Source organism: Octopus bimaculoides, chromosome 10, assembly GCF_046866305.1.
Source record: "Octopus bimaculoides isolate indiv1 chromosome 10, ASM4686630v1, whole genome shotgun sequence".
NCBI classification, from domain to species: domain Eukaryota; kingdom Metazoa; phylum Mollusca; class Cephalopoda; order Octopoda; family Octopodidae; genus Octopus; species Octopus bimaculoides.
Window position 1 is genome coordinate 80,533,969 of NC_142937.1, and position 23,981 is coordinate 80,557,949.

General features: G+C 37.8%; 1 protein-coding gene and 4 non-coding genes across 6 annotated transcripts in view; 2 read left to right on the forward strand and 3 right to left on the reverse strand.

Annotated features, from left to right (window-relative positions):
• The window catches only part of LOC106883345 (polycomb protein EED), a 37,890-nt gene that overhangs the window by 8,918 nt on the left and 4,991 nt on the right, over nt 1-23,981 (forward strand). Inside the window, exons 1-9 of one of the 2 annotated variants that reach the window (XM_052971323.2) lie at nt 9,643-10,703; nt 14,794-14,940; nt 15,712-15,804; nt 17,439-17,504; nt 18,758-18,883; nt 19,806-19,887; nt 21,521-21,612; nt 22,262-22,395; nt 23,025-23,130. In XM_052971323.2, coding sequence (XP_052827283.1) covers nt 10,617-10,703; nt 14,794-14,940; nt 15,712-15,804; nt 17,439-17,504; nt 18,758-18,883; nt 19,806-19,887; nt 21,521-21,612; nt 22,262-22,395; nt 23,025-23,130 — 933 coding nt within the window. In that variant the 5' untranslated portion in view covers nt 9,643-10,616. Of the gene's footprint in view, nt 1-9,642; nt 10,704-14,793; nt 14,941-15,711; nt 15,805-17,438; nt 17,505-18,757; nt 18,884-19,805; nt 19,888-21,520; nt 21,613-22,261; nt 22,396-23,024; nt 23,131-23,981 lie in introns of those variants that run through there. The other variant, XM_052971324.2, reaches the window with a different exon arrangement.
• Trnad-guc (transfer RNA aspartic acid (anticodon GUC)) lies at nt 624-695 on the reverse strand. The gene has a single exon. It is a non-coding gene; the product is annotated as a tRNA-Asp (tRNA).
• On the forward strand, nt 1,475-1,558 carry Trnal-cag (transfer RNA leucine (anticodon CAG)). Its single transcript has one exon. It is a non-coding gene; the product is annotated as a tRNA-Leu (tRNA).
• Trnal-cag (transfer RNA leucine (anticodon CAG)) lies at nt 2,987-3,070 on the reverse strand. Its single transcript has one exon. It is a non-coding gene; the product is annotated as a tRNA-Leu (tRNA).
• Nucleotides 4,320-4,403, reverse strand: Trnal-cag (transfer RNA leucine (anticodon CAG)). Its single transcript has one exon. It is a non-coding gene; the product is annotated as a tRNA-Leu (tRNA).

Consider the following 23,981-nt stretch of genomic DNA (forward strand, 5'->3'; position numbering starts at 1 on the left):
GTTGGTCATCGTCGACAACGACAGACTAATTAATAATAGAAAGTTGGATCAGAGATCAAACCCCCCAACATTTTGGAGGACCCACCCCCACCACCACCTCTATTCAAAGGAAGTTATGAATATCTCACGTTTTGCAGGAGACCTGTTAAAGTTTGAAATCAAAGAAGCTACGCTATTTTACATTATATTTCTGGTTGCTATTTGTAATGAATTATTTTCACGTCTAAACCAAACGTCATGATTTTCCATATTATCTCATACACGAAGGAGGCGAGCTGGCAGAACTGTTAGCATGCCAGGCAAAATTCTCAACAGCATTTTGTCCGTCTTTACGTTCTGAGATCAAATTCCGCCGAGGTTTACTTTGCCTTTAATTCTTTCGGGGGTTTCTAAGTACCAAGTGAGCCCTGGGGTCAATGTAATCGACTTAACACCCTCTCTGAAAGCGTTCGCATTGTGCAAACATTTGAAACCAATACTATCAAACAACCTTAATAATAATCCCTACCTTTAGCATATATATTTAGCTTCGTTTCATACTAACATACTTGTACAGGTGTGCTGCAGATACAAAAATTGAAACCACTTAAAAAAGCAAATAATAAAGAAAAAAAAAACTGGACCTCCCCGGCGGGGAATCGAACCCCGGTCTCCCGCGTGACAGGCGGGGATACTTACCACTATACTACCGAGGACAGGCCGAAAGCGGAAGGGAAATTAACATTTATAAAATTATAGAAATTATTTGACCCCCCCCATCATAATAATTTTGTAATCAATAATTTTTATTTTTTTATACGATAAAACTGTTAGCTCATTAAAAACATCATCGTGTTAAATTATAATCTCCATTACAAGTTATATTTAGCTTTATTTCCCATCATCCTCTTTCACAGGCCTATGTCAGTGTGTGTGTGTGTTGTCCGTCCATGGCTTTCATTGTTTTACTTTAAAAGCATTATTCTTTCTCTCGCCGTTTTTCTTTTGTTTTCAGAGAAAAGTCGACAGTTTCACCAAATTATGTCGATAAAATATGCAAATAGAAATATATATAACGTCATTACGTTCAACAACAATGATATCTTTATGATAGTTCTGTTTAATTATGTTTATACTAAACAGGACAAATGAAATAATTTAAGAGTTTAATAACTTCAACGGCATTAATTATCTTTCGAAGAATTAATTAATATTCCTTCAAGTTTTAAATTTTATGACGGTTTATTCATTTATAATCGAGGTCTGTCCCAGTTTACGTTGGAAGTCAACGAAAACACAATTATAATCATAAAGATGGGAAATTATTGAAAAATCCTTCTCGAAATATGCTTATAACACTTAAATGTAAAAATAACAGTGAAAATATGGTGAACTGCAATAAAATATAAGGAAAATTCATTTAAGAGATAATAAATATTGAAGACTTGACGTGAGTAAAGTACAATATAGCATTTTAGGCATCAGTTTGCCAGCTGTCAGGATGGCCGAGCGGTCTAAGGCGCTGCGTTCAGGTCGCAGTCGGGTCTTCCCGGCGTGGGTTCGAATCCCACTTCTGACAAGAATTTATTTTTGTTTTTTATTTTTTTAAATACTTTGCTGGCCTCGTACACAAGGAGTAGAATTGTCATTTGATCAGTCCACATCTCACATTTCCTTTTACACCAGCACCGAGAAAAATCGTCGCTTAATGAGACACACTCGGCTAGCAGTCATGCTGCAATAAAATGTAATTAAAAGCAAAATGTGACAAATATTCATATGAAAATCAAGTTAAAAAAAAATGTGTGCGAAAATTTCTTTTAAAAAAGAAGATCAGTCATCGTCCCTGGGTGGGCTTGAACCACCAACCTTTCGGTTAACAGCCGAACGCGCTAACCGATTGCGCCACAGAGACCGACACGAAATCCGATTCTCATATAATTATATTGTAGTTTTGGTTATTGATATGCCTCCCCACCCCCACCCTACTGATGGATTACTAAGCTGGGACATTTAATTATTTTCTTCCGTTCTTTTATCTGAATAATTTGGCAATTTGTCTTTTGTGTCTTTCGTTTATCACGGAGCACACACCATATCGTTTCCGAAACCATATCATCGTTTCTCTAATCCATATTATCGTCTTTAAGCGCTCAGTTTTTTTACCAATACTGATTAGAAATTTTGCCGTGTTTTAATAAGGATCTTTTTATAATCTATCTATCTATCTATCTATCTATCTATCTATCTATCTATCTATCTATCTATCTGTCTGTCTCCCAAGATAGATAGATAAATAGATAGATAGATAGATAGATAGATAGATAGATAGATAGATAGATAGAAGCATATGGACCAATACATGCAAACAGAGAGAGAGAGAGAGGGAAAGAGAAAGAGAGACGGATGAAGAGACCGGTTGATAAACTCATAGATAGACACATGGATTAAAGACAAAACGTAATAATATGAATTCCACCTGATGAGGTGCATACAACCTCCCACACATCACAATTTGAGTCGTTAGTGCGGTTGTTTTTCCGTATTGAGTTGGCAGAATCGTTAGAGAGAGTTAGGTTAATATACCACTGGCCTTTAGTGTTCTCGGTCCAGATTCTGCCACGGTCCATTTGTCCTTCCAACCAACTGCGAAAGGTATTTTAGAAGACGGATTTCTAATATACAGGGAGAACATCGCAAATCCTTCGACCACTCTCGTCTACGAACTTTCTGTTCCTGGGTAGAACAAAATCACCAACATTGCCAATATGATATTCAGAAGAATATGTACACAAACTTCTGTTACGTTATGTCCACTACCAGTGAAAATCTAACGTTTCTGGTGCTAACTCTTCCTTCTCTCCAAAATCTCCGATTAGGTTGGAAATGTTAAAGAAATTCGAACTCGGAACCCTATCACCGAGATTATTCAAACTAGTATACAATAAAACTTTTTAGTCATTTTGTTCGTAATTTATGGGTATTCACCGTAAGAAAAAGAAATTCATGTCAGAAGTGGGATTCGAACCCACGCCGGGAAGACCCGACTGCGACCTGAACGCAGCGCCTTAGACCGCTCGGCCATCCTGACTATGAGGTACTTAATCTTTACTTTAGAATATAACTGGAGAGATGTTGGCGTGGGCTCCCACCCCGGCATCCGAAACTCGGAGTTTTATCATGGCTACCGAATAAGTGTCGATATTATGCAAATTCCTCTATTTGCATAATATCGAGGTCTCTTTCTTTCTTTTGTTGTCCTTCCTATCAATATATATATAGCTCTTCGAAACGCCGGTGTTAAAACGGAGGTAGCTGATGAAGTAGAATGTTCTCTATGTGGCTTGTGTGTTTTCGCGTCTCTGTTTTGTTTGCAATGTCCTGTACCCAGATATGCACCTATACATACAGGTGGATGTCGGTATGCACATACCTGTACGTATATATGCATATACTCATTTACTATTTGTTTATATATATATACATATATATATATATATATATATATATATATATATATATATATATATATATATATGCAGCACAGAATTTTGTCAGTGAACAGGTCGCGGTCTCAAAGCGACGAAAATATTTTGACAAATTAAATTTAAATGTTGAAGTGAATCTAACGGATTTTGTGTGTTGTTTTAAATGGCTTATAAACACCTTCCACGCTGCAATTATATATATATATATATATATATATATATATATGGTAAAAGTTTTTATTTTCAATTTCGTTCCTTTCGAGATTTTATCACTAATTTTGTGGTTCTATATATATATATATGTATATATATATATATATATATATATATATATATATATATATATATATATATATATATATATATATATATATATATATATGTCCCAATGTGTGTATATGTATATAGGTATGCATGTATGTATATATCTATGCGTGTGTGTTTCGGCGTTTGTGTTTGTCTCCTCCTTCACCACACCAACACCACCACCACTGATAACCGGTGCTGGTTTGTTTACGTTTAGCGGTTCGGCAAGACAGGCTGAGAGAATAAGTACCAGATTTTAAAAAGCAGATACCGGTTTCAACTGGTGGTGAGGGACAAGCACAAGACTTAGGTGCTGTTTCTGAAAGATCGACCTAACAAGGGCTAATCCGTAATCTCTGATGTATTCGTGACAACAGATAAGAGAGTATAATCCGAATTGATGGAGTGGTAATGGATGAAGACTCACAGAAAATTCAAACAACTCGATGGGCTTACACACCACTGATATACATATCTAGTTTACTTTACCTTTGGTGAAAAAAAATTATGTTAAAACCAAAATTATGAAGAATAAAAGAAGCGTCTTGTCAGAAGTGGGATTCGAACCCACGCCGGGAAGACCCGACTGCGACCTGAACGCAGCGCCTTAGACCGCTCGGCCATCCTGACAGCTGACAAATTTATGTGATTCAGACTTAGTCTTACATGAGAGCGAGATGAGCTGATTACATTACTTTTCTCTCTTTTTCTTTCTCTCTCTCTCCTTCTCTGTTACTCTCTCTTCTTTTTGTGTCTCTCTTTCACTCTCACGTCATATGCATACCATCTGTTTGTCTGTCTCTCTTTCCCCTCTCCTTCCCTTTCTCTTTATCTATCTATCTCTCTATCTATCACCCATCATCTATCTCTCTCTCTTTCTCTCTATACCTCTCTCTCCATAAACGCAAGACAGCATATGACTCAGACTTACAAGCATATGAGTATATGTGGGTGTGTATGTATGTTTGTATGCATATATGTATGTATGTGTGTGTGTGTGTGTGTGTGTGTGTGTGTGTGTGTGTGTGTGTGTGTGTGTGTGTGTGTGTGTGTGTGTGTTTGTATAATAACCTGCAGAAAATTGCGAAAATATCTCAAGGACTGGGTGCCATGTTCTGACTTCATGCCAAGTAAAAAGTAAATGTGTATGAGTGTGTGTGTGTGTGTGTGTTTGTACGTTATGACCCAACTTCTTGCGATTTTATTGCAAGGGAGGTAATCCACTCCCTTCACCATCCTAACCATAATTACTGAACGGCGTTCAATTGGTCGGGTATAAGTTCAAATCACTCCGATATCAGACCTGCCTTTCATGATTTCCAGGTCAATGAAATAATGTCCCAATTGATATTTTGCCTGTTGTGTTTGTGTTTGCGGGCAAGAAAGAAACCAACGTGCAGACCATTGACTGTGTCTGCTTTCTATGGCCGCCGACTGACGGGATTCGTTTAGCTTTTGTGCTGGCTTTCAGTTAAAATTCCGCTGAGATCAACTTTACTTTCCATCCATTCGCTTTGGATGAAACAGAGTACCAGACAAATACGGAGTGGGGGGGGGTCAATATAGTCGACTTGTCCCCCTTCCCCAACCCCGCCGTCTATGTTGCGAGCCTTGAATACTAAGACAAAACGGCGTCCCGATCAGAATGTTGTAACCCCGGTCTCTAATGCCTTGCAAAACATCGGGTAACCGGACTTATCACTCATGGGTCTCTCTATCTCTCTCTCTCACTCACTCTCTCTCCTTATCTCCCTCTCTAACTCACTCTCTTTTTCCCCTCTCATTCACTCTCGCTATGTATGTATGTATATATGTATGTATGCATGCATACATGCATGTATTCATGTATGCATGCATGCATGTATGTATGTATGCATGTATGTATGTATGTCTATGTATATATGTATGCATGTATGTATGCATGCATGTATGTATGTATGCATGTATGTATGTATGTCTATGTATATATGTATGCATGTATGTACGTATGCATGTATGTACGTATGTATGCACGTATGCATGCATGTATGTATGTATGTATGCATGCATGTATGTATGTAGGTATGTATGTATGTCTGCATGCATGTATTCATGTATGCATACATGCATGTATGCATGTATGTATGTATACATGTATGTATGTATGCATGCAAGTACGTATGTATGTATATGTGCAGATTTGTTTGTTTTGTTTTATCTATGTATTCTCGTGCATATAGTTACATATATTAAACATGTTCATATATATTTAAATGATAAACTTCTGGAAAGTTTTACAGATTTTAACAGTTCCAGTGATGGATTGCATCTATAGTCTTCGAATTAGCTTTCTCCTTTCTGGTTTTGAGAAGCCTAATTTCTCAAGATAGGTATTCAGACAGTGTGCTACATATCCCAGGGCCCCAATAATTACAGGTATAAGCCTGAACTTGTAATCTGGATAGAGTAACTGCAGATTTCTCAATAGTTCAGCATAGGTGTTCTCTTTTTCATTGATCTTCAGCTTTATGTTCATCTCCGCTGGGCAGGTAATTTCCACAACTGTACACAGTTTCTCTTCTCCATCCCAAATCATTATATCAGGTCTGTTGTGCTTACATTTTATTGAGGTCTTCACTGGGACATTCCACCAGTACTCCTTTTCATTATGAGTGGCTATGGCTTAAGTATGTATGTATGTATGTATGTATGTATGTATGTATGTATGCTTGCATGTATGGTACATTTATATAAATACCTTTATTTCTTTAGAAGGATCGCTAAGAAAAAAAAAAGTATGTATGTGTGTGCATGCGTGCGTGCGTGCATGTGTGAGTGTGTGTGTGTGCGTGCGTGCGTGTGTGTGTGTACAGACTAGACGTTTGTGTTTGAGTATGTGTCGTCGTGTATGTATGAATGCGTGTATATAACCATATATGTTATGTGTGCATATGCATGTAGCCCCCCCCACCACCACCACTCCCGCGCTAATTTATTTTGAAAGCTGAAACCTGGTTGGAGCGCTTGTAACAAGATTCCTCTAAAGTCTACATCCCAAGCTACCACGTTTTGGTTCAACATCTACAGACATTGTGTGCAACACCTGGATCCGTCATCAGATTAATGTCGGTGATGAGGGTCTCCGTAAGCACAACAGAGTCTCTAGTTGTTTCGGGGCCTAATGAGAGACACCCTCATCCAGACTTTGGTTGATGAAGTCAAGATCTGGGTCCGAGCAGCATCCTGCTGTCCTCCCATTGATTACTTCTTTTCACCCAGAGATATTTCTATGAATTTATCAGAAGCCTTTACGTTGTTCTTGATGGTGCTTCTACTCAGTCCTGTAATGTCCAGAATTCCATGCGCCTTATCCAGAAATGGTCTTTCGATCCTCAATTGTCAAGTTCCACGAGCAAGCACCAAGTTCTCCACTCATTCTTGCGGCAGTCCTCCACCAGTATCTGACACTTAGCTCTTTTCTTCTTGTCTACCTCTTCCATTGTCTCCACGCAGGCTACAGTTTTGTTTTTTCCTAACTTCAAGACAATTAGCTGCCTTGTTCTTATTAACTGTTCACTGGGAAGACATCTATAGGTGTCTGCTATGAAAGACAATTATTTATTAATTATTATTGCTACAAATATGTTACTTCTATCAATCTCAGAATGAGTCCAACTAATTTCAAGTAAATTATAATTTTTAAAAAGTTCTTAAATTCGAAAGATGTAACAAAGTGATTCGTAAATGTTTATTCAAGGGAAGTAACTTTAACGCAAGTCACTTCCCCTTACAATCAGGGCTTTCTTGAAGTAATTAAATTGAAATACTGCGAAATCGGGTCCAAGGAACCTCTTGAAGTAGCTTTTAGGAAGCTTTACTTAGCTTTTCTATGTAAGGTACTCAGAGGAGCACGATAGTATCATGGTATTTGTGCGTACCTGTAAAATTGCCGAGAAAAAGATAAAAAGGTGGAGAAGGAATGAAACGAGGCGACTTAGGATTATATTTAACTCCAAAATGATACAAACTTTTTGTTCCTATATCTGATTAAAAACGAACTAAATAAAAATCTGAGCATCCACAGCATCCAATCCGTTTTAGTGCACATCAACACTATATTCAAAAAGTTCATTATTCTTTTAAACAGTTTGTGGCGATCATACTTGACAATTCCTCTTTTGGGGGAATCGGTTAAACCAATCTCGCTCGAGCCTGTGAGATTCTAGTGATAGATTGTATTTTTCATTCAAAAATATCCAATCAAATTAATCACACTTTTTAATTATGTAATCTACTGAGAGCTCAGTAGACTTTCATAAGGGTTTTAGGCCGAGAGAACACTTGAAACGACGAGCTGTGTTAACGGGGTTTTTGTAAAAACGTTAGTGAAAAATTGAAAATTGTGAAAATTGTTATTGTTGAATATTGCATTGCTGAACACTTGTTTAAGCTGTTTTACGGCTGAGTTGTTTTGCTCTGTTCCCCTTTTGTAGGGGGCTGCGTAGTTTCATCATGTACAACTGTGAGATGAAAGTGGTGGTCTTCCAAGCCACTTGCATGGCCCATAAGAACTGGCAGTGGCAAGAACTAGAGTTATTAATTCAAGCCACCCCAGAAGACATCGGAAATATAATTGAAACCATCACTGCGGAAGATGTAGTACTGAAGGTTAAAGTGGAAAGCAGAATCCCTAGGTGTTATCAATGTGGCCCAAAGGGTCATATTAGGGTTAACTGCCCCTCACCACCCGCTGACACCAAAGCCAAAAAGGATACCGCACCTCCGCCTCCACCAGAAACCAACACGGAGACAACACCAAAGGATATAAGAGAAGAAGGATGGGAAAAGATGGAAAAAAGGAGAAAAAAGGAAGACACAAACTGGCAGTGATGAGTCCCACCCCACGCTCACCCAGCTCCCACCCAAGCTCACTTTGCCACACCTTCCCCTGCAACCATCGGTCCTCCCCTACCCCGGCCGACATGGAAAAAACTTGCGTGCACTCACAGGTGTCCCAAAACTCCCAACCCCCTCCCCGTAAAATAAAAAAATAATAAAATTATTAATTTTTTACGAACTAACAAATGAAAAACTGTCAACCGAAATCAAAAGCTGGGAAAGCACAACATTGGTAAATGTTTGGAATGAAATCCCAACGCATTTGGGAGGTGTAATAATCGAGACAAATGATAAGAAGAAATTGGAGAAGTTCGAGGACCAGGTGAGATACGTTGAAATAAAAATAGACAAAAAAGAAACTCCTTTTATGATAAGTGCACCAAATTTGAATACGAATTTGAATATTAATGTTTCTGAATACTTTAAAAGTAATCAAAAGTGAAACGATGGCGCTCGGATGAGGGGTCGAGCGTCTTCTTTACATCTCACACTTTCATCCGTTTTTCACCTACCCACATGTTTGTCTTGTCTTGTATTGTCCTTTCTGTATTTCGCCCCTTAAGGGTAATAAAGAAATAGTAAGGGTTTCAGACGTTATGCATTTCATTTTTTTTTTAACGGTAGAGTACATAACTTAAGGGATTTAGCTACTGTTTCTAGTAAGTTAGGCGACAAATGACTTCGACATGTGAATTAATCATTTATATTTTTTGAATTTTTCCATCTAATTTCCATGATTTTTTTTGTTTCCTGACTGAGTTCTTCCCACAATTTTTTAGATAACAATATTTCTGCAGTTATTTTTCTCAAATTTTCGCATATTTTTCAAAAATGTAACAATAGTTGAATGGCTTCTACCGCCTCTAATTCGGCATAATTACAAAACATTTTTGTTACTAAAAACACACTCGTTTCTAAAGTAGTTTTTAAAAAAAGTACCTACAATCTGAGACATTTCATTAAAATTAGGAGGGACACATTTTTAGTTTACACCGTCACACTTGATAACGTTTCTGGTCATTGTTATAGAAAACGAAAATCGCTTTTATAAATTAAATTAAGCTTCCCACTGAGACCCCATATCAATTGGCAATACAGCCGTGACCATCCCATCTTTTATTATTTTTCAGACAGTATATCTCGGATTACGTTATCCAGTGTCCTTTGCTAAAAACAGTTTGAATTATTAAACTGTGCTTTCAGCTGAAAGACTCAGTAACGTTGCTTTCATTGTTATACAAGAAAGGACGTTTAGCCCCAGGTCATCCCTTATCGAAACAAGCTTATGATCAACGGTGGTCCTGTCTAATTTTCACGCCCAATACATACAGGATCACGCTATCCAATATCTCATTCGTTTTGAAAGACGGTGTGACGAGGTAGGTTTGGTTGCTATTTCTAGCAAACCAAGCGATCACGTACAGGTTTTCTTTGGTTGAGTTTACCCCTCTCCCCAAATATATTTGTTGTTAAAAGAAAACCTTGTTTGAACCAATAAGATTTATATATATTTAAATTTAAACTAAAACTGAATATCAATCATGTATAAAATGAAAATTACAAGTAAATTATTATTACTTTTTTTTTTGTTTTTGTAAAAATAAATTAGAGTAAGAGACAATTGTTAGGTCGAAAAACGAAATCGACGGATTTAAATAAAGGATTTGGCAAGTTTACCAAAAAGAAAACCCAGTTAGCAGTTACAAAGTTATTAAAAGACTAAAACAACACCAAAAAAAACCCTTTTAAAATATACCTAATATATATGGAAATAATTAAAATACTGAAGTAATACCAAATTATTTTAAAATATACAAATACGCGACGAAAGTAAAGGAAAAGCCATAAGCGTAATGAAGCTAAGAAGGGGACCAGCTGAAAGCGTGGGACTTGATTTCCCGCGCCGAACTGAAGCCGGTGATATCACGTGACCAGGTTTCATTTTCAGTTGTTGTTGTTGTCAAGATGTCGGACAGTGAAGGAAGCAGCACGTTGTCCAGTTCGAAACGGCCCAGACATTCTTTGTCTCAGGATGGATCTGGCGATGACAATGTATGTACAATGTTAAACACAACACAATCATGATTTACCTGTTTCTTCTTTTCCTAAAGAGATTTTCTCTCAAACTTTCTCCCTCTTTACACACACGCTTCAACTAATATACAATAAACCTCTCCCTCTGTCTATTATAGACACACATATATGTGTGTATATACATAATTTTATATATATATATATATATATATGTATATACATACGTACATTTTTATATAAATAAGTGTTAGCGTCTGCTTACACACACATCGCATGGTTTGTTTTTAAGTCTTCATTTCTTTATTTAATCTTAATTTTCTTTTTCCTTTTATTACTTTTCTGTTTTGAATATCTTCTCTGACATTAAGAATTACGAAAGAGTATCTTTAATCACTAATGTCTCGGTAAAAGGCTGAAGGCCAACTAAACGATGCGGTTCCAAATCCTGGTTATTCGTGTTTTTCATTGTTTTGTGAAAAGAACCATTGTGCTCATTCCAACATTTGTCGTCTTCAATTTGAATTTTAATGTTTAAAATGTTATTAATACAGTAAAGGAGAGGAAACTGATTCAGGCTTTTTAGATAATTTGGTGTTCACTCCCTCTCTCACATAAATTCGTCTTGTGTTTAATCTCCATCATTATTATATTGTCACCAAGGTCGACTTTACCTCTCATCCTTTCGGGGTCGGTTAAATAAGGGCTAGTTGAGCACTGAGGTCCATATAATCGACGTACCCACTCCTCCAGAATTCCAGGCCTTGTGCGTAGAGTGGAAAAATCGGATCTTGTGAATTTTCCGAAAGTCCCCTCCCACAGGGTCATGAGCCTTTTTTTTTTTTTGCATTTTCGTTTTCTACATACTTGTTAACATCCACCAGGCTGGTTTGTTTCTTTTTTGTTCCCGGTTGAAGATATTTATATTGACCGATTATTATGCAGTCACTAAATCTGCTATAAATATTCTTTTCTTCTCTAGACACAAGGCCCGAAATTTTGGGGGAGGGGGCCAGTCGATTAGATCGACTTCAGTACGCAGCTGGTACTGAATTTATCGACCCCGAAAGGATGAAAAGCAAAGTCGACCTCTGCGGAATTTAAACTCAGAACGTAAAGACAAACAAAATACCGCTAAGCATTTCGTCCGGCATGCTATTAAATCTGCTATAAAGAGTAACCAACTCTCCCTTAAATCGCACCGCAAAGGACACATTAGATAATGTAGTCCAAGTGGGCCTACTCCGTCGTGACTGACCTATGTTTAAAAACTAACAAAATTATTTAATACAAAGGAAAGGTGCTTAGTCTAGGACAAACGGGTCTATGGAGGTTTCGACTTCTTTATGTTTCATTTATGTCTCTGTTTCCATTACATTAAAACATCTTCATTTTTTATTTTCACCTCAAATATCTGAGGTTCCATAAGATTTTATAAAACAAGAATAAGTTTGTCCTAGTCGTATTAAAATTTTTGACATGTCTCGCATTAAGCTGAAGAAATTATTACCAAATATTTTGGATCCATTTGAAACCTTGTTCAATCCCCGCTAGTCTTAGCTTCACAAAACCAGATCTTTTGATTGTCTTAGAATTTTGTTTTTTGAGAAGAAATTTAACCAAAATTCTTCATAGTTTCAAAATCTCTTGTTGAAGTTGTCACTAATTATCTCCCCTCTTTACTAACTTTCTGTCAGTTTTTTTTTTCTGTAGAAACTTCCTCTCTCTCTCTCTCTCTCTCTCTCTCTCTCGCCCGGATGAGAAAACACTTCAGGCTAACTTCCACTACAAGCAGTATAAGTCCATTTTTCCATGCTTGCATGGGTTGGGGGTGAGTCGCCTTCACGATAGCATCTGGCCACTTGTTGCAGTCGCTTTGTTCAGCTTCCTGAGATAAAACTTCAACCACTTCTTCCTCTTTTGCTTTTCCTCTTCCACTGTTCCTTTCTATTTTGATTGATTGATGCTTCATGTCCTCATTTTCCCCCTTTACACCTCAAATATTCAGACCAACGCATTTTTCTTACTAATAAGCTTTACATCTGATTCAACCCAATTTTTGTCTGTGCTTCTACCATTCATGTACTCTAACCTTTTACATCCAGCGAAGCATGCTTGCCTCCTTCTTGTCGTCCCTTTTCACATTTTCCATAATCCCCATATTCTAATGCCATACACCCCTAATACTATCTATTCTACAATTGGAGAAAAGAATTCCTTTGTTATGAACAGAATTAATAATTCTCTGAAAAATGTCCACGCTTTGCTTACTCTATCATGTCTTTGCAACTCTCTGTCATTGCTTATTTTGGAACCGAGGTACTGGAAGTTATCAACAGCTTATACAGAATTTGAAAGAATATATTTTTCAAATGCTGGTGTTATTTAAAAAGCACCCATACTAGTTCCTCCTATAAAATTCTTGTACTGGTTCCAAGTATAAAAAACTTGTACTGGTGCTGTGTAAAAGCACCCAGTTCACACTCTGTGAAGTGGTTGGTGTTAGGAAGGGCATCCAGCCATAGAAACCAAGCCAAAACAGAGAACTGGAGCCTGGTGCAGCTCTCTGGTTTGTCTGCTCCTGTCAAACCATCCATTCGGTGCCAGCATGGAAAATGGACATGGAATCATGATGGTGATTTTACTGCTAATTATTCCTGTATCATCATCATTTAGCATCCGTTATCCATCCTGGCATGGGTTGGATGGTTTGACCAGGGCTGGCAAGGCTGGAGGGCTGCACCAGACTCCAGTCTGATTTAGCATGGTTTCATCAGCTGGATGCCCTTCCTAATGCCAACCACTCCAAGAATGTAATAGGTGCTTTTATGTGTCACCAGCACAGGTGCCATTTGCATGACACCAATATCTGCCACAATAGCTTGATGGGTCTTAAGCATGACATAATGCCAAAGGTCTCAGTCATTGCCTCATCCTCCTCAAATCATTCCTTACTGTCTTGGAAGTTGGTTCCAAAGACAAATATGCCCATATATGGTACTTTATTATGAACATTGACATGTTCATAATAACCATATAGTTTTTTTTATGGATCCACTTTTGGATATCTGTGGAGCATCTTCAGTTTGTTGCAGACTAACAGATCCTAGCGTAAATACTATGACCAACTGCTGTCATCATGTAACAGGTTTTCTAATCATTTGTATTGTTAAACTGTTCATTAAACAAAATTGTCTTATTTCTGGTAAAACATGGCATAACTTGTACAAAGCCTTCTGTTGGAAATGGGTCTCAGTTCATTGAAGAATGTTACCTATGATGGACCAGTACCCTAGTTAGGACCTATGATGGACCAGTACCCTAGTCAGGAGTGCATTCACCTTTCATCTGCTTAAAACCAAACCTAAGTCATCAAAGGTGTCATCGTGTGTTGGATATTTTGACTTTGATGACACTTGAGCAAAAGACTTCCAGATTAAGCGTGAGTTTTCTCCCACTGGATGAAGCTACAGCTTTGCTTCATCTGGATTCTTTCATAATGTTTTCTTGACAGAGATACTGGGTTGGTATGTCATTGCCTTCCCCAGTTCAATGGCCATTGGCTTACAACGAGCTCATCTGGACTTTGACAGGTCTTGCTTTTAATCCTGTTGGGTGTCCAGATACCCCCCCCCCCCTCGCAACTACAGCGAGCTACTCAAGTAGGGGAGCCAGTTTAATTGCTGACCACCTGACTATGAAACAGGTAGAACTGGTCCACGTGGTACCAGTAACAAGTCTCATCAACCTGTGATGGGATCCCTGACCTAACTTGTAGAGTTAAGTACTGGTCCTAAAAAGTTCCTTGGGTTGCAGATGACATTTACATACATTGTAAGCAGCCAGAACACTGTGTACCTGTTGTGTGCTTCATTGCTATGCTGAGTTTTACACCTTGTAAGTGTTGTCTGGAAAGAGATGGTCTCCCCACAGTCTAGAGAAGCACTGTATGGAGACATAGTGTTGGTGGGGGAGGCTTTATTTGATGATCAGGCTTTTTAACCCTGTGAATGCCACACCATATTCTAGTTTCCTTTTCATTGACTTTTCGTTAATTTTACCATATAAAGTATTATTGATTCTTCGTTTTTTTTTTCTTGTCTGTTGACAGGATGACATGTCCAGTACAACCAGTGCCACAATAGATGATACAATTCCAAGTGAGACACCACCACAGAACAATACTCGGCGCTATGGACGAGGAAAGAATCGGTTTCGAAAATCAAAACTTCAGTATAAGCTTGTAAATTATTTGAAAGTAAGTGAAGAATTTTTCTTTTGTTTTAGCATTTTTATTGATTAATGCAATATCTAGATTGTTATCGATTGATTGATCATTGCCATCATTGAATGCCCCTTCTCCATGCTGGCATAAGTTGGACAGTTTGACAGCAGTTAGCAATCCAGAGCACTGCACCAGACTCCAATTGTCTCTTTTGGCATGGTTTCTATTCGATCCAGAGCTATACTAAATCCCTTCAAAGTCTACTCTGCCTTTCATTCTGCTGGAAATAAAGTACGAGTCAAGTAGTGAGGTTGATGTAATCAGTTATTCTTCTCCATCAATTTTGTGTTTTTGCGAAGAACCATTATTGTTGTTGTTGATAGTGGGATTGGTAGAGCATCTGACAAATGCCTTGTGGTATTTAGTTAGATCTCTTCATGTTCTGAGTTCAAATCCCTCTGACATTACATCTGCCTTTCTTCCCTCAATAAAAAGAAAGTACAGGCCAAGTACAGAGCTCACATAAACTGACCAGTAAAGTACCAGTCCTGTTTGGAGAGTATTTAAATCAATCCCTCCCCAGTTTGTGATTTTGTGTCAATGTCAGAAAGCTTTGTAACTATGACAACAATGGATGGCAGCTCCACAGTTTTATGTTCTGAGTCCATCCTTTTGGGGCTGATGAAATTGTTGTCAACTATTCACTATCCTCCAACCCAAACTCCCTTGTACCCTCTTACCCCACACTAATGACTCTGTGTTGTTCATTTGTCTGATTTTCTTCTCTTTGTTTTATTCATCCAGGAAGATCATGGACAACCCATTTTTGGGGTACAGGTCAATTACAATCATAAGGAAGGAGAACCAATAATCTTTGCTACAGTTGGTAGCAACAGGGTAAGGACTTACAACCTCTTCCTTGTCTGTTGACATGCAGAAAACCTCCACACACGGAAATGATTGCACAAAAATCTCCATGTTTTTCTTGAAAAACAAATAACCTTGTACAGTTTTCTATTTTCCCAAGTAAATTGAGATAATGACCTACCAGTCAGATTGCTATCCAGCCCTGCATTTGGTGATACCGTAATTTCTATAAATAATATCTGCAATAAATTAGACTCCAGGCCATGGGTTGTTCTATGCTTGAATATTATATGTTCTTATAAAGCAACCAAGTTAAAACAGGAGGAACTTTGAGTCTCTTGAACAAATCACATCCAGCTTGCTTTAACCTACTTCAGTCACCACCTGAATCCTACAAAGCATCCAAATGTGCAACATATGAACAACCATGTTACATTGGCTACACCAACATACAGTGACATGTGACACTATCTGCAACATGCCAATGCAGTGATACTATTCAATCCACACCATACCCCTGCTTCCAATCCTGTACACACCACACAATTTACCCTCACTGCTTTACCATACAAGCCAAGACCCACACTGCTGTACTGTATAGTTTGCATTGCCATTCATGACTGTTCTTAAATACCCACACAGCTAAATTATAGTTTATATAATACACCCAGCTCTTCTCATATTGCTTATCCACCCTCTCACACTCTATCCCAAACAGTGTTCTTCGCATTAATTCTAACACTTCACAATATGTTCTGATTGCTACCACACTCTATTTTAATATGTAATAATCACAGGCATGGCCGTGCAGTAAGAAGCCTGCTTCCCAACCACATGGTTCTCGGTTCAGTCCCATTGCTGAGCACCTTGGGCAACTGTCTTCTACTATAGCCACAGGCCAACCAAAGCCTTCTGAATGGATTTGGTAGACAGACACTGAAAGAAGCTGTCATATATATATATATCCCTCTCTCTCTCTCTTTTGGAGAGAGGCACATACACAGACATATACACACACGGCAGTAACTTCCGCCTACCAAATTCAATCACAAAGCTTCGGTTGGCTTGGGGCTATAGCAGAAGACACTTGCCCAAGATGCCACGCGGTGGGACTGAACCCGAAACCATGTAGCTGGGAAACATGCACCAGTGCCCATCTTGCAGCGGCTTGGTGTACAGACGTCAGATCGTAAACCTTTTTGCTCGGCGAATTTGGTCTCTTGTCAAACCACTAAGTTACAGGGATGCAAACATACCAACACTGGTTGTCAAGCAATAGTGGGGGATAATCACTGACACAAAGACACAAATGCATTTGTGTGTGTGTGTTTTTGTGTCAGTGATTATCCTCCACCATCGCTTGACAACCAGTGTTGGTATGTTTGCATCCCTGTAACTTAGTGGTTTGACAAGTGACCAATATAATAAGTGTCAGGCTGAAACAAAAAATAAGTCCTGAGGTCGATTCATTTGACCAAAATTTCTTCAAGGCAGGGCCGCAGCATGGCCACAGTCTAATGACTGAAACAAGTAAAAGATAAGAGGATTATTGTTGTTTAATTCCAAATAATTTAAAACCTCTCTTCCTTCTCCTCATCTCTTATTTATCTTTAATTATTGCTGTTGTTGTTGTCATCATCTAACATTTGTATATTTTTTCACAGGTTGGCATCTACGAATGTCACGAGAATGGTAAAATCAAACTTCTACAAGCCTACGCTGACCCTTCTGTATCCTTTTTTTTACCTGAGTCTATTCTGGAATGTTCTCTTTAACTACCAAACAGGATGAATGAGATTTGTACAACTAATTTATAATTATGGAAAGAGGGCAAAAGATGATGCCAACGGCAGGGCCTCACGCTGGATCCTTAACGGTATCTTGTTTAACCTTTTAGCATTCAGATTACTTCTCTGTCCAATGTAATGCTTATTTATTCACATTGTTTTGAATTAATCATGCATTATCTTGTAGCTTCAAGATTTCCATGATGTGACTGTTTATTTTTAGTTAGACATTATAGGGTAGGTGTGAGGGGCTGGATCTAGTCAGTTTAAATGTAAGACAGAATATTTGGGGCCAGATGTGGCTGGTTTAAATGTTAGACTTATCTTATTCTTCTATATTTCTTCTTTAATCCTGTCAGCAAATGACTTTACATAATTGATAAAATAACTGCTGATCATGTTCCAAAGTCTGTGAATGCTTGGAGATTTTGTTGGTGCCTATGATTGGCAGCAATGTCAACACTACAACAGGTTGGAAGCAGATCTGTTGTGAAAATAATTGATAGCTCAGCCTGAAATATTGTTTTGTCCACAAAGTAAAGAAAAAAAAGAAAAAAAGAATTTCCTTCCAAAAAGGGTCGTAACACTTTAGGCTGCTCTGATGAAGGTAAATCAATGGAAGGTTGTGTGTGATTGGTGCTGAGGATTACAGCATTGATAGAAACCAAGAACTTAAGAGATTCCAGTTAGTGGACTAACATGAGGATATAAACGAATTAGGTTGGTGGATGAGGTGAGTCAAAACCTGGAAGTTGTTGAAACAAAGATAATTCAGCTTCAATTAATGACTAGAAGTGTGTGTTCAGAGCCAACTATGTCCAACTAAAAAGAGTGAATCTATTTAGTTGGACGTTTGTCTTCCATTGGTTCAATCACTGGATGAAGTCGGAAGAGACAGAACTACGGCTCATATCACCTCAGTTTTGTTGATATGTAATCAACGTGATTGATGGCTGCAATATGGGTGATGGAGGAGGAGGAGACCGATTTAGTTGTTAAGTGGACTAAAGAAGTAATTAGGTGTGTAATGGACACATGACTATGGGGGTGGGGGTGGGGGGTCATCTGATATGAATCAATGATCCCTGCTGGCATGAATACTGGTTAATGAAAGATGTAGGGCTGTAGAAGTGGTAAGAACTATGGTGTTGGGTGTTGTTAATTGTGTGTTGTGTTGTGTCCTTAATTCATGCAAGACAGAGGAAAACTTCTATTGTTGTGCTTGGACATTTGATGATGTGACAGGTCAACCATTGTTGGCCACAGGTGGGATGAGAGGCATTATAAGAATAATAAGTCCTGTCTCCATGCAATGCATCAAGGTAAACCATTATGATAATTCTTCTTCTTACTATTATTAAGGTGGTGAGCTGGCAGAATCGTTACGACTCCAGGCCAAATGCTTAGAGGCATTTCACCTGTCTTTATGCTCTGAGTTCAAATTCTGCCAAGGTTGACTTTGCCTTTCATCCTTTCAGGGTCAATAAAATAAGTACCAATCCCGTCTCCCAAAATTGCTGGCCTTGTGCCAAAATTTGAAATTATTACTACATATTTTTATACTTTATGTAGCAAAAGCATGATCACTCTTGACCGTTAGCTGCCCACATTGTGGCTTTTTACTTTTAGCTACCTATTTTTGGTTCATCACGTGATGGTCCAGTCCATTTAGCTTTACTTGGATTGTCCACCCTTTAACATGATGGACTAGCCTAGTGTCCCTATGTCAGCTATTTAAGAGATGATTTTTCCCACTAATTCCTTAGGCAGGTGAGTTTTCTATGAGCGGGTTTTGGATCTTCAACAATGAGAGCAGTGTATTCACTTTGCAGCTTCAGCGAGAACAGAATTGCAACCAGAGTCTTTGATGCTAGACTTCACGTTTTTCTCACCTTTCATCTTCAATTTCTATAAGCATTTGAATTTATGTAATGTATTGACAATTATTAATGTCCTAGCATTTGCTGTGTTTCACTTTAGGTAATAAATGTTTCAGTGCAGTCAACTTGCCTTTCCATTTTCTTATTCATGACATAACATTACCAGGCCATAAACTGCATTTCATACAACATTCATTGCTAAACCTACAATGTATCTGCTGTTATTGTTACATATTTTTACAGCATGCTTTCTACCTGCACTGATTGCCTGTCACTGTTTTGCTCTGTTTTTCTTCAAAAATTTCCCTTCCACTTCCCTGACTACAAGGGTTCAAACTCTAGCCTGTTCTTTGTTTACTTTCAGAATTTTATAGGGCATGGCAATGCTGTCAATGAACTGCGATTCCACCCCAAATACCCTAACATGATGTTATCTGTGAGTAAAGGTAAGCCACTTGATTATATTAATTTTACTTGATGGTCATGGGAGGGGAAATCTTACCTTACTTGAAAACAGGTGAGGGTTGGGGACAGGAGAGGTATCCAACCATAGAAAATCTGCCTCATGCAAGCATGGAAAAATGGACATTAAAATGGTGGCAGTGGTTGTTGTTTTAACTTACTTTTCTAATTGTTGTTGCAGAGATTATTCCTGTTGTTGAGGAATCAGTGTTTAGATGAGTAAAATCTTGGATAATTTGTTCTTAGATTATCAATTTGTATCTCACTGAAGTATTTTATTTTACTTCCATTTTTCCATACTTGCATTAATTAGACCAGTTGTTCTCAACCAGGGTCCACATAAGATTTCATTGCTGAAGTTTATCTGCAGTAAATTGGTTAGACTACAACCAAATATTATAACAACTTTTTTATACAATTTCTTATAATATTTTATTCATCTTCATCATCATCCATGCTGGCATAGACTGGACCTAATTATAAAAATATAATTGAATTTCTTAAAACTTCAAATGGTTATGAGGGTCCAGTAGAGTAAAATAGGGATCAAAAGGGGTTAAGAACCACTGGGTTAGACAAATATATTATTGCAACGTTGTTTTACAGCTAAATGTCCCTTCATGTTTTTAATCCTTACCCTAAGAGATCCCTTGTGGTTTTGAATATGTGAGCAGCAGACAGGTCATTGACAAAAGAACTGTCCCTCACAACTTTCATCCCAGTATAAATACACAATGGTCTTTTTTTTTTTTAGTTTCTACTTCTCGAATCCACTCATAAGGTTTGATCCGTCTTTTGTTACAGTAGAAGGCAGCTGCCCAAAGTGTTGCCCCAGCTGGGACTGAAATCGAAGCCACATGGTTGGGAAGCAAACTTCTTGATCATGCAACTCTGCCTGTGTTTATTTGTCTGAATAAAATAATTTATTTCTCAACCTCTGTGGCTAATGACTAATTAAGACCTTTCCAGAGGCTGACGAGGGTGACATTGAATAAAGCAGTAAACAGTGATGGAATCTGTTTCTGCTGCAGTTAATGTTAGAGATGCTGGAGCTGAAGAACCGGACGTTTCCAAACATCTGTGGTTCAGCGGGGTGGGGTGGGGGGGTATTAAGTTGACCTTTATTCTTATTAGTTTGTCCTCGGTCACATGGGGGAAGACATTGAGGCATGACCAAGGTCAGGCAGTGGTGGTCAGTTGGCACTGAAGGCAAGGAATTCACTTTGGACTTGCATTCTTCATGTTTTCTTTGTGCAGCTGCAATTCTTTTCTGTTTGTGGCGGGTGGCACGTTTGTTGGTGCAGCTTTGCCAGGCAGAGCACCGTTTTGTGCTTGCATTCTTCAGGTGTCATGGTTGATCTCAAAGCTTTTGAGTCTCTCCTGCTGTAAAACAGTCTCTCAGGGAGTTGCATGTCAAGCATTCAAACAAAAGCGGGTTTGCCCACCTGACTTGTGCTCATGCTTGCCAAGTCAGATCAAGGGAGGACCTCCTTTATTCTAATGATTCACTAAGTATACAACATTTTCCTCTCAATACCATTCTCTACAGTCTGGCATTGTGTATTTACGTTGCATTACATGTGATACTGTGTTTAAATTCTTTTTGTCTCCTCTTAGATCATGCTTTACGAATATGGAACATCAAAACAGATATATGTGTAGCAATTTTTGGTGGAGTTGATGGTCACCGAGATGAAGTTCTAAGTGCAGTGAGTTTTATTATTATTATTATTATTATTATGTAAATCTCCACTGTTCTTTGTATTAACTCCTACTAAATGCATTAAGTACCTTCTTTTGTTTGCTCACTCACCCATATACCATGTTCAGCCCTGTTTGACTACAAAACTTTAAGTCACATGGGCCGAATCAAACTGTTTTAAATAATTGTAATACTCATATTTATATTTGTGTGTATGAGAGAGATGTATCCGCATAAGTGTCATGTGATTGTTGTTGTTCATTTCCAGTCTTCCATGAAAAAGCATGTCTAATCATGGAGAAATATTTCCTTGCTTGGAAACAGGTGAGAGTTGGTGACAGAAAGAGTATCTTGACATCTTGGACTGATACCTTTTACCATTCATCACACCAACCCTCAGCCTTGTGAGTGAAACTGGGAAGATGGAAACTGTACAGAAGCCTACCTTAGGGATTATACCTTTAATTTCAAAGGTACAGCCTTGTCACTGTCAGAGACTTGCATTGTTGTGAAGTACTCAGCCACTTATGTTATTTCAGTGAGCCTGGTAGTCCAGTAGATAACAAGAGATGGATTTATTTCTCATCTTTATTGAAATTCCAAGGTTAAAGGAGATGAAAACTTGAAAACTGTTGTTGTTGTTTTTATCCTTTCAGGACTTCAACATTGATGGCAGTTTCATTGTGTCTTGTGGCATGGACCATTCCTTGAAAATTTGGAACTTGAAGACAGACGCTATCATCAAAGCAATGAAAGATTCCTACACATACAACAGTACCAAAAACAACAGGTAATGTGGATTGACCTTTCCTTTTTCTTGTTTCTGTCATTGGGGACTGTGGCCAAGCTGGGGCACTGCTTTCAAAAATGTTAGTCTAACAAATTGATCTCAGGTCTTTTTTTTCAAAGTCTGGTACTTATTTTATCGATACAATTTGCTGAACTGATAAGTTATGGAGACATAAACACACTAGCACCAATTGTCAAGTGGTGGTGGCAGATAGACACATGCATGTGTGTGTGTGTAATTAATATCCTTATAACAATCACAATGGTTTGGAATTTCATTTCTTCCATTATTGCTGACAATGAGGTAAAGATTTTGTCATGGTTTTTGAGTTAAAGAATATCTTTATCTGACTCAGCAGATTAAGATGAGATTATCTTTCACACTAGAAAGCTTTCTCAGGATTTCATCTGAAGATTATTTTTGATGTTTATTTATTTCCAAATTTCTTTTTGTTTTAAATTCCTGGTCTTTCTTCCAAAACCTGATTTTGAAAGTCAGTTTAACCCATGCCAGCTTGGAAGATGGACGTTAAAAGATGAGAATTAGAGAGGCTTTGTTGTATTGATATACTATTAGTAACCTTAAGAAAGTTTTGATCATCTCTCTATCTCTCTCTCTTTCATTTCTAGACCATTCCCCACAGTATCCAACCATTATCCAGATTTCTCCACCCGTGACATCCACAGAAATTACGTGGATTGTGTTCGTTGGCTTGGACGTTTTATTTTATCGAAGGTAACCAGTTTCATTTCAACAAATATAAAATCCTATGTGTATGTATAAAATACGAAGGGCAAGTGAGTTATTTAATATTTGTGTAACTTTTAATAATTAATGGAAGAATCCTGTTATTCTGGGTTTGTGAAATATTAATCAGTGAAAAGATTTAATAAATATATTTCAAGTAAATTTGTATTGACCCTTGCACACCAGATAAACCAACAATAAATCGTGTGTGTATGTGTGAATAATTAGCAACGCAGAACCCAGTTTCTAGAAGCTTCAGTTTCTGATAAAATATATATACTCTAGTTTATGTGCTGAGTACTTTTTTACCCCTTTGTAAACGCATTCAACATATGTGTTAGTGTGTGTACACACAAACCACATCCATTTATAGGCATGTATTCACTCATAAGATTATGGATAGTATCACAAGCAGTTTAGACCAGTTGTGTAGTATTTTATAAAAGAAATTAAATGTTAAAACAACCTGGTTCAAGACTATTGTTAGGTTTACAGTAATATTAATGCTATAAGGTTACAGTATAAACCTGTTGTGTGATGTGGATGTCTGGAGTATAATAGATTTAGTGTCAAATGTAAGGCTGTTGACTTCTCCATTTCAGTTGTAGTTTAATAGCAACACATTGTTTGTACCAGGGAGAAGAAAGAAAGTGGATATTTGTAGATATTTAACATCTTTTCTTCCCCATACAGACAAGGGTTTGATATAATACAGCGTATCACCACTTGTGATCCATCTTCATAATTTCTTATGTCTTCCTCTGCCAGCTTTTGTCACATCAAAACCTGTGCATTTGTCTCCCATCAACATTGACTGATTCATTTAGTGTCACCCACTG